The sequence below is a fragment of the Colletotrichum chrysophilum genome, assembly GCF_026319265.1.
Source record: "Colletotrichum chrysophilum strain AFK26 chromosome Unknown scaffold_3, whole genome shotgun sequence".
Classification (NCBI taxonomy): Eukaryota; Fungi; Ascomycota; class Sordariomycetes; order Glomerellales; family Glomerellaceae; genus Colletotrichum; species Colletotrichum chrysophilum.
The window spans coordinates 735703-752228 of NW_026517290.1; the positions used below are offsets into that span (position 1 = coordinate 735703).

The 16526-nt window shown below is 56.7% G+C and overlaps 4 protein-coding genes across 4 annotated transcripts; 1 reads left to right on the forward strand and 3 right to left on the reverse strand.

Annotated features, from left to right (window-relative positions):
- Nucleotides 1-1208: 1208 nt before the first annotated feature.
- COL26b_000865 (uncharacterized protein) lies at nt 1209-3514 on the reverse strand (the record flags this gene model as incomplete). Its single annotated transcript, XM_053173829.1, has 4 exons — nt 1209-1298; nt 1358-2481; nt 2537-2961; nt 3075-3514. 4 exons carry the CDS (start codon nt 3512-3514, stop codon nt 1209-1211), a joined length of 2079 nt encoding a protein of 692 aa, XP_053042386.1.
- A 3941-nt stretch (nt 3515-7455) lies between these two features.
- Nucleotides 7456-9124, forward strand: COL26b_000866 (uncharacterized protein; the record flags this gene model as incomplete). Its single annotated transcript, XM_053173830.1, has 2 exons — nt 7456-7491; nt 7553-9124. 2 exons carry the CDS (start codon nt 7456-7458, stop codon nt 9122-9124), a joined length of 1608 nt encoding a protein of 535 aa, XP_053042387.1.
- A 2303-nt stretch (nt 9125-11427) lies between these two features.
- On the reverse strand, nt 11428-11986 carry COL26b_000867 (uncharacterized protein; the record flags this gene model as incomplete). The annotated part of the gene is made up of 2 exons (XM_053173831.1): nt 11428-11545; nt 11709-11986. The coding sequence occupies 2 exons, from the start codon at nt 11984-11986 to the stop codon at nt 11428-11430; spliced, it is 396 nt and encodes a 131-aa protein (XP_053042388.1).
- Nucleotides 11987-12997: 1011 nt separating this feature from the next.
- On the reverse strand, nt 12998-16195 carry COL26b_000868 (uncharacterized protein; the record flags this gene model as incomplete). Its single annotated transcript, XM_053173832.1, has 2 exons — nt 12998-13918; nt 13967-16195. The coding sequence occupies 2 exons, from the start codon at nt 16193-16195 to the stop codon at nt 12998-13000; spliced, it is 3150 nt and encodes a 1049-aa protein (XP_053042389.1).
- Nucleotides 16196-16526: the final 331 nt, after the last annotated feature.

Sequence of the window (16526 nt, forward strand, 5' to 3'; positions counted from 1 at the left end):
ATAAGTAATGCCGTACGAGAATTATCTCGTATTGAAGGCCGCCATATTGCAACTGCTTCTGCAGCGAGGAGTTTGGCGTGAGCAGACGAGACGAAAGGTGCCGGCTATAAACCTCTCCGGATAATCCTGGATGTTTCCCAGATCGCTACCACGGTAGTGGGAGCTGTTACCTTGATGGGTGAGCCCTCAAACATCCCACTTGGTGTATCAGCACTGCTAGGTAAGTATCGTACTGAATGTGGGAACCGAGGGGAAACATGCAGCTCCCTTGTGGACGACAGAATAGTTGACTATATGTAAGAGGCTGTATGTATAACTAACTGCCTCAGGGATCATGATATCGAGAACCTCGGCTGCGAACCTTTACATACACAAAGAAGGAAGGTATCCAGATCAAGTCCATCACCAACTCAACTCGAATCGTCGAGGTCCTGGGCGTACGTCCGTCGAGCGAGGGGAGGGCATCGGCGCCGTGTTCTCATGCCACCGAGAGGACCCAGTTTATATAATGATGTGATCAAAACGTATTTATGTTTAAACCCTCAGCGCTCCGTCAAAAACCCAGTCGCGACGAGTGTCGTGACTGGCTGGCCCCCAGGGACATTATCTGTCGACGAAACAAGTGATACGGCACGGATTGGGCAGCCATAACAACCCATCGAGTTAAGTCTTTTCGAAACGCAAGTCGTGGTTGTTTCCTCGTGACCGAGGATTCAGCCCGAAAACCGCATCAGGATCGTGGTATAGAGGGTGCCTCGATCCCGTGTTTGAGCTGTGTGCTGGTGAGTAGTATGTTGGGCCACGAGGTGATAAGACAAGTTTCTGTACAGGACATCATTGACGACGAACAGCTAGAAAACTACCTGCTTCTTCGTGAGCTTCTCAGCCTTATTGAGGGAACGATCAGATCGGCAGGCCAATGCAATCTCGCATCGTAAAGGTTCTAGGAGAAAGTGGGCTAACAATCAGAACGGACGTCTTAATAACCTGCTGGTTCAAGCGCACTGAGTTGCTTACATGTTTTCCATTCATAAGCAGAAAAAAAGATGGGTAATAGTACATGTCGCGATACCAACACAGGCTTTGAATGGATCCTGGTCTCCTCATCCCCGCTTCCCAACCCGGACATTCCCTTCCGTTTGCTATTACTCCGTCCATAGACACCAAAAAAAGCGCAAATACAACGATTGGACTGCCTCCGGAGAAGTTTAGTTCTTGGGGAAGGCCGCCTCCATACGCTGCTTGTACTTATCCTTAATGACTCTCCTGTTGAGCTTTTGTGTGGCGGTGACAAGGCCCTGCGATGAATGTCAGCTGAAATATGAGCGTGGCAAACAGCTATCAGACTGAGACTTACGCTGTCCGGGGTCCACTCCTCCTCGACGAGGACGACACCACCGACGATCTCGAGGCCAGTCAGACCGGCTTTGCGGCCGGCGCCAACGAGGTCCTTAAGAACGGTGTCGACGACCTTAGAGTTCGTGTGCATGTCGTGCTCGTCAACGCCCAGCTTCTGGGCCTCCTCGGCGAGGACCTTCTCGTTGGGGGCGATGACGGCGATGGCGCGGGAGTGCTCGCCATCACCGTAGACCATGATGTTCTGGACAAAGTGGCTGCCGCGGTAGACGGACTCGAGCTTCTCGAGAGCAATGTACTCACCACCCTGCATCTTGACAAGGTTCTTGACACGGTCGATGACCTTCAGGTGGCCGACAGAGTCGAACTCGCCAATGTCGCCAGTCTTGAACCAGCCATCCTTGGTAATGGCCTTGGCCGTCTCCTCCGGGTTCTTGTAGTACTCCTTAAGCACGGCGGGACCCTTGATCCAGATTTCACCCTGGGGCGGGGTCGAGTCGGTGGAGTAGTTGAGATCCGGGATAGAGACGAGCTTCACATCGACGGCGGCAGGAATGGGGCCGATGGCGGTGGAGGTGTATTCGAGTGGGTCGCCGAGAGCGCCGTTGGCGGCCGTCTCGGTCAGACCGTAACCAGTGAGCATGGGCGCGACGGTCATGGACAGGAAGTGCTTGGTCCCGTCCGAGATGCCACTCGCGCCATTCATAATAAGCCGGAGACGCCCACCCGTGAGTTCGCGAACTTTCTTAAAGACGATGTTGTCGAAGATGGTAGCAAAGGGCAGGCCGTACTTGACCATAAAGCTTTTGTAGTTGAAGGCACCCCAGAAGAGGGCCTTGACGAAGATGCTTGAGCTGTTAACCTTTGCAGCAACGCCCTTCTTGACCGTCTCCCAGACCTGGGGCACGCCGACGAGTGCGGTAGGACGGAACTCGCGCATGTCACCAGGAGAGTTCTTCATGGACGTGTCTGACAGGGTTCGAGGGTTGCCATAGCCAAGGGTACCGCCAATGAACAGCACGAGGTTCTCGAGGACGAGCTCAAAGATGTGAGCCAGGGGCAAGTATGCTAGGACGTACTCGGCGCTGCTAACGCATTCCTCGACGCAGGTGTAGAGACCAGTAACTGGGAACACAGTTAGTTAACTTCCTCGTCCAACGTGTAAAGAAGCTCAACTTACTCGCTGCGACCATGCCCTCGTGGGTCATTGGGACACCCTTTGGCGTTCCAGTTGAGCCGGAAGTGTACATGATGCAGAAGAGGTCTTCGGGCTTGGCCTCTACAGGATCAACAGGGTTATCCTCGCCCAGCTGGCGCACCTCCTCAATGCTAAGAAGCTTCACATCTGGGTTGGCCTTCTGGAAAGCCTCGACCTCGCCACCTTGGGTGAAGATGCAGTTATCATTGTAGATAACAAACTTGAGGTTTTCGGCCTTCTTGATGCCTCCACTTGCCGTCTTGAGCAGGTGAGGGTCCAGGTACATGGCATCTGCACTGGACTCGAGGAGGGAGTGCTCGACACCACTAGCACCGAGGGTGTCGTATGCGGTAACGATGGACATGGACTGCGAACCGCAGGCGTGGGACAGGGCCATCCAGTTGGCGCTAGGTTCCCGGAGATTCAAGTTAGCCTCTTCTCTTAGGGACGGTTACTGCGATGGTGCTCGGGGCCGTGAAAAAGGCCGGACGGGAGGGGAACGGGGGGCTCTCGGACGTACGAAGTAGTAGCAAAGAGATGAAGTCTGCTCTCTTTGCCCAGACCCAACTTGCGCAGACCTGAACCAAGCTGCAGGATGTAGGTCTGGAATTCAGTATAGGTCAGGTAGGAGAATTTAGACAGCTCGAAGAACTGCCACTCCTTCTCGACCTGCCTGACCTCACCGTCGACGTTCTTGGGGACCATCTTCTTCTCCCTGTGCAAGTGCACGAGCTTCCGGGTGCCGACGGCGGGCTCGTTAGGGTAGACGCGGGCGCTTCGCTTCACGATATCGTACATTGTGTGGATCTCGGGATGGGGCTGAGTACGGAGAGCATCTTTGGCCTTCCAGTGACGGCGGGGGAGGGTCTCGCCCTCGACGCGCTCGTAACCGGGCGCCTCGACTGTGTAGGGAGGTTTGTGCACCGGGTACAGAGGCGCGATACGCGTGGTCCACGACATGTTGGCGGTGGGTGTTACTTCTGCTAAATCGGAGAGCGGGGGAGGGGATTTGACGAGGAAGAAGCCGGCGAAGACGGCGGCGACGACGACGACGACGGCAGTGGTGATGGACGGAATGGTGGGAGAACTTAGGACTGATTAAGAGCTGCTGGCGAGCGTGCGGGATAGCGGCGACGGCGGAAGAGGGCGAGGATGAGGGATCGGAGGGCGGGATGACGGTCAGACCGAAGGGAGTCGAAGAGTTACTAAGTAGATGGTCGGAGGGATTGGGGGAGGAAATCTGGGGTAAGACGCAGGTTTCCGAGTGGTTGAGGCTTGCAAGGCTGGAGGGAGGGAGGCAGAAGCTGGAGCTAGGAGTATTCGTAGAAATGTATGTAGCACGAGTGTCAAGGTTGGGGTTGAACCTTTGTAGGTTGTGGCTGTTTCGGATACTCGGTTTCTCTTCTCTTATCGTCGCGAGTGGTGTTGCTCAAGGTGCACGCCGAACCTGAGCTGTCGGAGACGTTGCGGTGCGGCCTTTTGGTGCGGGCAGGGCAGAAGCGCAAAGTTAAGCTGTTGCGAAAGAGAAGGGGAAAAAATGGCGACGGGCCTTTAATTGCGTCACAGGGTACTATGGCTGGGCCGGCTACCTTGCAGCAGTTGAGCTGTATCCGTAATGCTGCGCGCTGCTGTGGAAGGTGGTGATGGGTGGGTGGGTGCCTCAGGGAAGGGAGATCCGCCACTGGCTGGTACGGGTACGTGGGCCCCCCTAACTAGCTAAGGTACCTACAGCTATCTGAGTATCTTTCATGCTCCCCTCACAGCTCCCAGGGCCCGATGAACCAACCATCCATGCCTGCGGACAGGGAATGCTGCGCCGCTAGAGGGAGCTCCATGCAGGACGTCGTCGGCGAGAATACATGCCCTCCTGCTGTGGGCGCCCGCGAAAACATGACGGCCTGCAAGTACTCAGAAACCCGCCGATGCCTTGGCTGCAGCCGCATGCTGAGGCGCTTGACGACGTAACACGTCAACACCCAGCCGCAAGTTGGGGAAGCTCTCTGTTCTGCTGGGCTGACAGATGCACGGAACCTGCGGACACGACACAGCGTTGAACACCCATGGCCATAAGGCATCAGGTGGCAGGTTGAGCAAGACTCGTGGCCGCGTACACCGCGGCACAGCTCCCAACGACAAGAGTCCGTCGCCGTCACAGCCGCCATCCATCATCTCTGGGTTTTCCAGTCTAGGCAACCTATCCGTCTCGGACGACTCTCCTACCGATTCCGGGCGATGCCTCGGCGGCACGAGATCACGTCTCAGCCGGCCAGCCCTCCGAAGTAAGAGGCAAGAGGCGGAATGGTGGCAGCAGCAAGGAGGGAAGCTCCAATGCTGAGATGGCCTCTCGATTGGACCAGCTGCAGCAGCATCTTGTCAGCACCAGGTCCCTCCTGCCTATCCCCGAAGCCAACGCTAGTGTGCGGATAAAAAGAGGGGGGAACATGGGGCTGACTCTGCACTTGGCAGCTCTTGGAGGGGAGCCAAGGCGATGCGGGATCGGAAAACAATTGCGACAAATGCCATACGCTCTCCAACTAGTCAGCAACAACAACGTTCTTCCCTCCCCAAGCACCTACCTGCTCTCAAGTCTCAACAAGTCCGTCCCTTGACATCCAATGACTTGTTTCCTCCCAGAACTTGTCCCCAACAACACTCAACAATGCAACACTCCATATTGCACATTAACTAGGCATAGCAGCCAAAGACTTCTGGCAGAGACGCCGCAAGCACATGAAAATGACGCCGGCTTTCTGTCATCAGGATCGGCAAGGGTTCTCGACTCGATATGCCCGGCAGCCAGGGATCGCAGCAGGGGACTCGGTTCCAATCAGCGGCTCAACCCCCCGATGAAGAAGACCGATCCACACGTTCAATATCCAGACGGGCATTGTTTGATTGTGTCCTGCAGATTTTTGACTTTCCTCGCAGCAGAACCGCCGCATCCCACTCGCATCGCAACACCAGCGCCCCCAGAGACCACGGAAACACGGCTTCAACTGTCCTTTTACCCACGCTGCTTGCTCGGCGCCACTTTCCAGTATCGCTCAATAGCGGTCCTTCAGAGCTTGCTGCCACACTCACGTGCGAATATCGTTCTCTGTGGCTGACACATGTAACGCGCGAGCACCGACAACCGAGGCGAGTGCGCAGAAAAGAGGCTCCTCGCGGGGCAACCCGTCGTATTTGACCGGTCCACCGCTACAGAAACCCTGCTTTGTTTCTGGGTACGGAGCCGCCGTTGGAAACGGCGTTTCGCTGCTATTCTCCGGGATCCATCCCACCATGCCATGCCATTCCATCAGAGTTTGGTTCATCGCACATTTCCAGCGGACCACCCGAACACCTTCCCAACCCTTAATTCTCTCTTTTGCCCTGCGTCTACCGCAGCCAGCGCTGCTGAGGTTATTCCCACCTTCCCGACACTGCCGACATATGTCATGCTGACGCCCCTCAATCCTCCCGAGCCGAATCGTGCGCCTGAGTCAGCTTCGCTCTTCAATGTGATTGATGCGTGCCCTCGGACTGCATCAATCTTCCCTGTGGCGGCTGGGAAGCTATGGCCAGTAACCACAGCAGCAACAGCCGCGAACCGCCCAGCTCGGAGCTCTGGCAAGCGAATCTCCGACTCGCGGTGTCGCGACGACTCAGGTTCCTGCTACGACTCCGTCTTCAGGACAGTCGCGAAAATAACAAACCTGACGATGCTATTCCGTGCGAGCGCCAAATAGCAAGAAACAAGCGGAAACCGTGGAAACCAAGCGGTTGACCACCCACGACGCGGCTCAGCGTCGACTTCGGGACCGCGCGGTGAGAGTTCATCGTGTGGCAGCCGGTCGAGAAGCAATTTATAGCATCATCCGGCCTATCGCAATCTTGGGTCTTCACACCCTAACCGGCCGAGCGACCGTACTAGACGGATCGGACGACCCGGCTATGAGGAAACCGTCTCTGCCTTTGTCTTGTGTCTTGCAGCCGGAGATCCACTCGGGAACCCCAATCCGAAAGGGCAGGCGTATGAGCCATGTATGTGTATGCGGCATCATGAGCCTTGGATGGGCAAGGCTGGGGCTCAATACGCCAGCACTGGCACGTGTCCCGGATCGCCAGCTTTGATAAACACGCCTGGCACGTCTCCCCAGCGTCCGCCACCGTCATTGAGGCTAAGCGGGATCTACGCAGCTACGCTGGGCTAACGGCTTTTACTTTGGCCCTAAAACAGCACCGCTCGGCACTCTTCGTCCACACACGCCCCTGGACCAAGGCAAGGGGCCGTGTGTTAGCCTCATCCTTTCTCGGCCTACTCTGGACTGTACTACACGGAGTACGAATGAACAGTAAGGCAGTCTTGCAGACGACTGCACTCTGCGGACACAGACTTGTGAACCCCTTCCGGCGGCGCTGCCGGGCGCCCGCCAGCCAAATGTCGAGCTCTGCAGCTAACGGCCATCTCAATTCTAGAATGGACTTCCCCCATCGGACACATCCTATAGTCCGCCTCGTGTGTCTCTCCCTACCGGCCAATGAGCCATCACCAACCGAGGACCTGCAGGGCCGCTCGACCATGAGCACAGCTCTCGAAATATACTCGTCGTCACCACTGTCACAACAATGAAACGCCCCCTTCTGCAAGCCCCGAGCGTGGAGCCCAGAGCCACAGCAAGAACCGCATGCCGTGTCTCTCATTGTCCCAGGGACAGTCCCAGCCCGGCAGCACCACATGGACCGCTCATAGACGCCCAAAGACACGCCAAGCGTGCGCACCTCCGACGTGCTATTCATTGTATTAAGATAGAGTTACGTCGCAGCCGCCCTCTTCGAGATGAACTCCTGTCCTTTCTCCCGTTTGATTTCGAGAGGTGACCGGCGCCCAACCAAAACGCTGCCTCTCACTTGAAGCAATCATGTCGGGGTTGTGTGGTATCCGCCCTGAAGGGATCGTAAGTCGTCTTCCCTTGCTTGACTAGAATCAAGGGCTGCTCCAGCTAACGCTTCACCCAGGTGGCTCATTCAAAGTTCGGTCCTCTACCATCATCGTGTTTTTTCGACAGTGTTGTTGTGCCTTTGCCAGCATGGATCCGTATCATTGTCACGTTTGCACTCTTTCACTTTGTCGTTCCCGTCCTCGTCGTGGACAAGATCAAGCGGTATGAAGTGAAGCACGAATGGCAGAGACACGCCCAACTGTCGTTCTATTACTTCACCATCCTCGTCGTTTTCATGATGGAGGCCATGGAAATTGGTAGGCTGGCATCCATCACCTTTGGCGTCGGCCTGCTCCCGTTTGTTTTTGCGGGCTGTGGTGTCTGCGCCGTCATGCAGTCCACGCGGGGTTTCCAGCGCCGCATTCGCAACTGGCAGCCAGCCAACATCATCTTCTGGATCATGAGCATCGCCGTCACCTCCATTAAGTTTGTGACCATCGTAAAGGCGGGACAGGCCAATCCGCAGGCCAGACGTGCCGGCTCCGACTACCCGACTACTCACCAGCTTCAGGACCTTGGCGTTCTCATTGCCTGCTACATTCTCCTGCTCGTCAACGAGATCGCCCTCATGTTCCAGAAGACCTGGGAGGAGACTGTCGACGCCGAGAACATGAAGAAGCTCCGCCTCGAGCGCTCCATCAGCGACCAGGCCCGCTACGATCTTACCCGCGCCATCGAGGAGGGCTACTACCCGTCCGGCGTCACCTACCTCACCCTCAGGCTGGAGGGCGAGTCCGCAAGCGACAAGGATGTACCGAGCAAGGAAGACGAGCTTAAGAAGACGGCCAGCCACAACGCTTCCATTGCGGGATCGTCTTCCAGCGCCAGCGAGAAAGGCAAACGCACCATGGACGAACCGATCGAGCCTGTCCCCATGATCCCACCGAGCTTCCGAAACAGCGAGCGGTGGTCGTCTGCCATGACCCTGAAGGACGCTGCCGCAAGTGACGACCAGCTCAACGAGAAGAACGGCCTCAGCAAGAAACGCGACACCGCCAGATGGTCGGCAATGACTCTCAGGGAGCCGGCGCCCATCCGCGACCCCAACGACAAGCGCGGCTCAGGATTTGGCGGCGCAAAGGCTTCGCCCACGTTTGAAAATATCCAAGAGACGGAGGCCCTGGAGGGCGTCGAGCCGATTCACCGCTACGCCGAAGAGAGAGCCGCCCAGAAGGCCCTCCTTAGCGAGGCCCCGTTCTCGATCAATAGGGACAGCCAGCCGCCTCGCAGCCCCTCCGAAGCACACCGATCCTTCCTCTTGAAGCCCGCCAACCCCAACCCGCACGGAGAGCGGTGGTCTGCCATGACGCTCAGGAATGACGGCACAGTTCCGCCGACCAGGGAGGAGCATCAGCCCATGATGTCTTCCGCCAGTACACCCGAGAGGAAACCTTCCGGCTCGGGCGAGAGAAACGCCATGAGGCGGTATTCCGACTGCTCGTCACGGTCCATCCGGCGATTCTCTGCGCGCAACGATCTGAGGGAGGCTGCGGCTACGGCGGCCGCGTTCGTGGACGGGGAGGATATGTCTATGGGATCGCCGACGGAGGAGACGCATTTGCAGCAACATCAACCGCCCTCGCCATGAGGGGGACTTGGCATCGATACCAACAACCAAACTGGTACACACATAACTTTCCTTAATATCTCTTGTCATTTTTGGAGGGGAATGTGTAATTTTTCTTTGAATCTTGCAAAAACAAGCAGGCGAGGCGCCATATCTAGAACGGGCAGGGTCTTATGAGAGATGTGGGAATAGTGTGTATAATCAAGACGAACTCCTCCAAAACGATTCCCCAAATGCCGTGTTGTTTTGCAATGAGCAAGTGAGGAAGAGTGTGCCTAGAGATACTGCTGGCGTTGCATCTGGGCCTCTTCTTTTGGTAGTGTATAAAACCAGCATCTCACTACAATTTACGGCACCAACTTTCGAGACGGTTGCTTTTTTTCCACAACTGATCCACACAAGCAACAATACGTGCGCGTCACCTTGGAATTTCACGGCGTATTAGGACAGGGAAAAGCAAGTAAAACGGGTAGTTGCTGTTGAGAGGAGATCGTGGTTGGGGCGTGGCTTGTCCAGCCAGCCATTCCCGTATTGTGACTTGCGGCGCTAAGCTGGGGGCGAACCGCGACGCTAATCTCGGTGGTATTTTAGTGTGAATCGATAAGGGCGTCCGGAGGCGTTTCTTTTCTCTTCCCGATGGCGGGTGTATTTATGGCGTTTTTGTGTCTAGTTAGTTGTCCGGGCAAGGCAAGGCCGGTGTGGAGCGCGATGGCGGGAAAACGTTGGAGCGGGAGGCGTGTGAGTTTTGACAAGATGAAAATAGGGGGCGGAAGGAAGTTTGACAGGCGAGGGAGGGCGGGAGGATGGATGGATGAAATATTCATTGCTGGGCGTGTTTTGGGTGAAGGAAGGCGATTGGTGTGAGTATGCATCGTTTTTTGATGTATTTGTGAGAGTGGTTCTCGTATGTGGTCTTATTTCCCGCCCGTCTTATTAACGAATGTTGAAGCTGCGAGTTCCATTTCTGGAGATGGAAATAAGCCACCGGGAGTTACGCGGCCCGAAGAAGGGAAGCCGAAGGAATCGTGGCGCGGTCCATAAGCAGACCTGCTGTTGGTAGCCTTGAGTAGGTAGGACTTTCGTCAGGCGGCGCAGTCTGATAAGTCAGATTCCATGCTTTTTTTCTGGTCCAAGTTGGTTGGACGGGGTTGGAAGCAGCTACATGTACTAATCTATTCATTCTCACATTACATTTTCTTTCTTTTGGGCGTTGCCGTGCATGAGTGTGGCGTCCGTTTATTGATTCTTCCAACTTCCTTGTCTTGGCATTCAGGATCCTTTGGCCCCCCTGGTAGAGAATGAGTGACGTTTCGAGCCGGAGGAGGGACAATGACGAGGAGCTTGCTGAGGAACCACACCGCCGTCGAGGTCACCGCTCGACCACGGCGAGTGAGAATGACGATCCCGTGAAGCACCGCCGGGGCGGCGGCGGCCCGAGGAAGGGACACACCAAGTCGCGGAACGGGTGTATCGGGTGCAAGAGGCGACGGGTCAAGTGCTCGGAGCGGCGGCCCGAGTGTGAGGGGTGTCTGAGGATGGGGCTTGTTTGCGAGTGGGCGTGGCCTGCGAAGAGGCACCTGGGGGCGGGTTCCGGGAGGAGGCGGATGGTGACGAGGGGGGTGGGGGATAGCAGTAGTGGCGACGGTGAGGATGAGGAGAGGGAGATGGTGACGGTGGTGGGGATGGGAATAGGGGGTCCGCCGCCGCCTGTGTTTGGGATGGAGGATTTGAGGTTCTTTCAGCACTTTGTGCTGGATGCCATCCCGCCTTTGCCTGTCGGGGGAGGGGAGGTGTGGAGGGGTGTCGCGAGGATGGCGCATGAGGTGAGTTTTTATGTGCTTCTACACAGGATATCATGCGTTTTTCTTGCTGGTGGACTGACGGATGGGGGGAAAGTACGACTTTTTGATGCACGCAGTGTTGGCCCTTGGCGCGTCGCATCTTGCTCTGTGTAGTACTTCGGGCGGCAGCGGCAGTGACTCCGTCTCCTTGTCGTCAGGGACGGGCGTGATGGAGCGGCAGGCGTTGGGGCACAGGGTGCGAGCGATACGCGCGCTCAACGACAAGCTGTCTGCCGGGCGGCTGAGCAGGGTCGACGGGGACGCGGCGTTTGCGGCGATGATGGCGTTGACGTTCCAGGCCGGGTACATGGTTGACGGGATGGGGGATTTCGTGGCCATGGTTCGGGGGTGTAAGTCTCTCCCTCTGCCCTTCTCTGTGTGTGTATACATGATACTGACATGAAAGTCAAAAGGCCATGTCGTCGCCGATAACGCGATGCCCTCGTTCCCCGACTCTGCGTTCCGCGGGTTCTCGGGCCCGGGCTACGTCTCGGGCTTCCGGTCCCTGCTGCAGCCGGACCAGCACCCCAGTAGAGCCCCCAGGCTGGAGGACGTCAGAGAGGCAGAGCGGCGGGAGGTCTTGGACGGGTTCGTGGGCAGTCTGCGGGACGTCGGGGCGCTGTGCGGGAGCGTGTGCGAGGTCGAGTACCTGGCGGGGATGAAGAGGGTTGTCGGGCTTGCGATTGCTGGGTCTGAGGATGGTGAGTGTTTCTGGCCCGTCTTCTGGTGGAAATGAGGATGGCGTTAACCAGGGAGCAGCATACCTCGAGTTCGCGGCAATGTACAACCGCCTCGGCGAGATGAGCAGCGACGACTTCGTGCGCTTCAGCGCGCCCGGAAACCACGCCGCGCGGATCCTGCTGGGGCACTTCTTCCTGCTTGCGCAGGTGGTCGAGATGATCAACCACCGCCGGGGGGGGAGCCGCGAGGGACGGTTCCGGGCGAGGGTGACGCTGGCTTGGCTGGAGGGGATCGAGGAGGGGCTGCCGGGGGAGTTGAAGGGGTATTTGGGGTGGCCTTTGGGGTTTGCGAGGGGGCGCATGAGGAGGTTGGATGGGGAGGAAGGTGGGTGTGTTGGAATGGGTTTGTCGTGAGGGTTTGTGGGCGGGAGATGGGTGGTATGTTGAGGAAAGTTGACTGGGACACCAAGATGAACTTGGGCATATCCGACTTACATCCTTCTCACTAGATTCTCAAAGGCCTCTACCACAACTGCCATGGTCCGACGTCAGCAACTTTCCAGCAGCCAAACCAAACATCATACTAGAGTTTAGACATTGATGGTATGGCATCTCCTTTCATCAGGTTCACAACGGCATCGCGTGCCGTCCAACCATGGGGGCTCGATTTTGAATAGATAGACTTGAGAAATCCCATCTCACAAACTCCGCTATCTCTGGCCGACTCCTCGGCAGAAACAGCGTGCTCTTCACTTCAAGATGCTTGATGGCCTCCATCGATGGCTATTCTACGTCAGGACGCTGAAGAATGTTCGCTCCTTGGCTCAGAGAACACTCATACAAAACGTGAGGTTTGCTCGATAATAAGAAACACTTCTCCAGCAAGACAGTAGCTAGCCTGGGCATCAGAAGGACATCATGCCGCAGTTGTAGATTCGCCCATGTTCTCGTCTACACATGTCACTCAAGTCATTCACCAAGCCTAGAGCAGTCCCCTGAAATATGCGGTTCTCATTCCAATAGAACTAATGTTTTGTCATGACCTCATCCCGAAAAAGAGCAAGTAAAAGTATCCTGTCCGTCCCCAATGTGACAGGCAAGAGAAACCCCCCTCCCCTTCCAAAATCGAACCAGACGCCATGCTTTGGAAGAAGCGCTTGAAGAAACTCAAACTGTAGAAAAAAAGACAACATCGTTCCATGCTTGGCAACCGCCCGCCATCATTCAGTTCTATATGAGGTTTGAAAAGCCCCCCACCCTGTCCCCCGTTTCCTACCCCGCCGATATTCCCGACACATGTACATATCTTTGGTCCTTTTTTACCCATCTTCCCCAACGCTCTCTCTCTATTACAACATCTTGGGGGGAAAAAATCAACGTCTCGAGGATCGACCTTGCTTTCTGCGGAAGAAGACGAGGTACGGCACGTCGGAGGTGCTCTTCTTGAACACTTCGCGACTGGCGTCGCCCCCGCGGCCCGTGCCGTCGATGCGGATCGGGGTCACGCGGGCGTCGTTGATGCGGTGCCAAACGTGTGGGTCGGGGTTCTGGGGTTCGCGGACGTAGGAGTAGTAGTGACCGCTGGTGATGTTGGTGCCGGTATGGATGATGACGGCATAGCATTCGTAGTCGAAGGGCAGCTCGAACTTTTCGTCAAGCGGCGGCCCGACGGTGTTGCGTTCCTCGGGCGGGATGAAGAACTGGTCGAGGTTCAGGTTTTCAAAGTCCCATGTGATCATGTCCCGCTTCTTCTGCACCTGGCCGGTGTTGTCGTAGTCGAAGCGTCGGAAGCACACGCACAGCAGCTCCGGCAGACGGGCGAGCGCGATTTGCTTTTGGCCCCGTACGTTCATGTTGCAAGTATCACACTTGTAATCGTCAATAAACTCCGGCTCGAGGTATGACTTCAGGCAGTCCTCAATCGTTTGTGTGTTGCTGTTGATGGGCACCGAGATGAAGTCGAATGTCGCAAAGCTGTAAGTGCGGTTGTTGCATCTTGAACACACCACGGTCGAGAGTTCCAAGCCACGCCAGTACCTGTCAACGATGGACGAGTTTGTTTTCAGGTAGTGACCCCACCACTCGTACGCACCCTGAAGCATCGACTTGCCAACCTTCATCTGAGGGTATGCTGCGTTCTCGTCGCCTACCCGATCTCTCCGCATGTTTGTCTCATCGTGAAGGTAGGCCATCAGCCAGGACATGAACTCTTGAGCATCCTGCTGTCGGCCACCACCAAACTCATCACCCTTGTCCTTGAGCCGGCTCTTTTCACAGACCGATCGAGAGTAGTCCTAGGAATGGTCAGTACAGCGCAGAGCCATATGGGCGGGGATGCTTACCATCAGTGTCTGGGCCTTCATGGTGGCAAACTTGCCGGAGTCCATCCAGTGGAACAGGTTGGATAGGATGCGCGACATGAGCTGAGGGGGATCGCTCTTCTCATCGGGCTTCTTCGGGACCTTGTACGTGTTTTGCCATTCAAACGTGGCCAGCTCCTTGCCAAAACCAGGCGACATCCGCAGGGCTTGGATGGAGCTGTTGGCGTAACACCAGACACCGGGGTTGTTGAGACCTGTGATGTGATGGCCATCCTTGACTGCGCCGACAGATGGAGAGTCGGGCCGGGCCAATGGGCCCTGCTTGAGGTTTCGAGCTTGCGCTGGGAAGGCCAAGCCTTGAGCCTCATGGTCATCCTGCGTTTGCGAAAGACCACTGTAGCTGGGACGAGGAACGGCTGGAGCTGGCCGCGTAGGTGGTGACGGAAGCTCAGAGTAGATATCGGCGTGGTTTTGATAGTTGTTGTACGTGAGCTTTTCAGGACTGATGGGTGACTGCATGGATTCCTGCTCAGCTGAGACAGCTGGGAATCTGCGCAGAAACTCTTCGGTGCTGCGCACATGCATGAACCCAGGAGAGCGCGCAGTCTCGAGATCTGCATTGTGAAGCGTTTCCTCCCAAAGCTTGACCTCTTCAGGCTTCAAAGGCGTGACTTTGTATTGCCTGGCTGGCTTTGAGATGGAGATGGAGGGCTTCAAAGGAGACCGAATCCTAGGGGCCCTAGCAGCACCAGCTGTCTGGGACGTGGCCAAAGCAGCCCTTCCCATTAGATCTGTCCACGCATCCAGGCCTCCCTGGAGCAACTTGGGGGGATTCTTCAATTCCTTTCCGTAATTGAAGTACGTTAATGCGCGCTGGAGTGACAACAGTGCGGCTGCGTCCATGTCAGGAGAAATGTATCGTGGGATAGCATCTGAGTCCTGGTCATGGAAAACCACCAGGTCGAAAGCGTCCCTCCTCTCGAAGTGGTGGTATTCCTGCGCGGGTGAGAGTACCATGCTTTCGGCGATCTGCTCTGAAGATATGTTCTCTCTAAGTAAAATATTGGGTTCAATGCAGATGACGGCTTGTGACAGAATGTGGCCCTCGTCGAAATCGTCGCGGCTGCGGACGTCAATGATTAGAACTTGAAGTGTTGCGGAGCCCCTTCTTATAAAACTCATTAGGTCCTCGGCAGTGATGGTGTCGCCCTCGGGGATCGTGATGCTGGGACGGTGAATTGGAGCAGGAGCGGCATTAGGCTGAGGCTGGGGCTGAGCGAGGTAATCAGACGATTTGTTGTTGGCAAGGACGGTATTGATCGCGGCCGAGGAGCCCGTTCTGCTGAACAGGCCGCGGGGTGTACTTGAGGGCAAGGAGGCCGCTTCATTAGACACGGTTCCTCTGGCCGGGCTGTAGATGGCGTCCGGCATCTTTGGCAGGTCTGGCAGGCTTGTCACAACTGCCACCTTTGGTTTCTCGGTCGGTTCGGGCATCGCCCTCGGTCCTGCTGGTCTCGCCGGAACGAGGGGATGTGTTCGTATGCGGGGATCTTGGCCAGGCAAAGCTACCGGTCCTCTAAGATTGGCGAAGCGGGCTGCCAGATCCTCGGCGGCCTTGCTCTTGAGGGTCGGTGTGCCAGCCCCCGAACGTATCACATTGCCATGTAAAGATTGGGGCTTTGGCTGGACTGCAGGTTTCGGCTTCGGCGAGCCATTGACCTGTGTACCGGCCTCGGCTCTCGTGGGACTCATCACCGGTGCGCCCGGTTGGCCCTGGGGTGACATGGGTCGGTTCGCTTGGCCGTTGACGATGGAGGATGGTCTCGAGGTGGTCGGGCGGGCGCCCGTTCTTTGGTTATCGGCGATGATGTCGGCCTTGATCTTTTCAAAGGCTGTATGCTGGGACTCTATCTTCTTCATGAGGGCAGAGTAGATGCGGCTCATGTCTCCTTGGCCGCCCCTCACGGCCAGGGCATCGGGGTGTTGAGGCACATATCGAATGGCAATTAAGGAGGCCTTCAGGTACTCCTTGAAGGCGAGATCTGGTCTGCCAAAGTCGCGGAAGGTCTCGGCTTGTCGCATGGCATTGTCGCCCCTCTCGAGGATCTTGCGCAAGGGTAGCTTCATGTCGACATCGGGGGAGGCGGAGGTGAGGTCGTCTATATGGGGTAGGGGTTGTTTGGCGCCGCGGCCGGCCGGTCCCCCGTCTCCGCCCATGGCGAAGGAGTGTAGAGAGGTGCCGTTGGACATGGCAGGACCGCCGCCGCCGAGGACGGTTCTGGTGGCTGAGGAGGCCGTCGAACTCATGTGAACGAGGAACGGTATCTGGGGGATGGGTGTGGAAGTTGGATCATGTCGCTGCACGCGCGGCTGCTCGGTCGGTCGCGGGAGATGTTGTTGTGGTTTGGGTCGGTAGATTCCAGGAATGACGGTGGTGGTGGTGGGAGGATTCGGAGCGATCAAGGTACGGAGGACGGGACTCGGAGACGACAATCGGCGGCGGGATCGTCATGGGTGGCAGGCGACGGGACGCTTTAGTAGTACGTTGCAAGCGCAGCTGCAGGGCGGTCTGCAGTGTGCA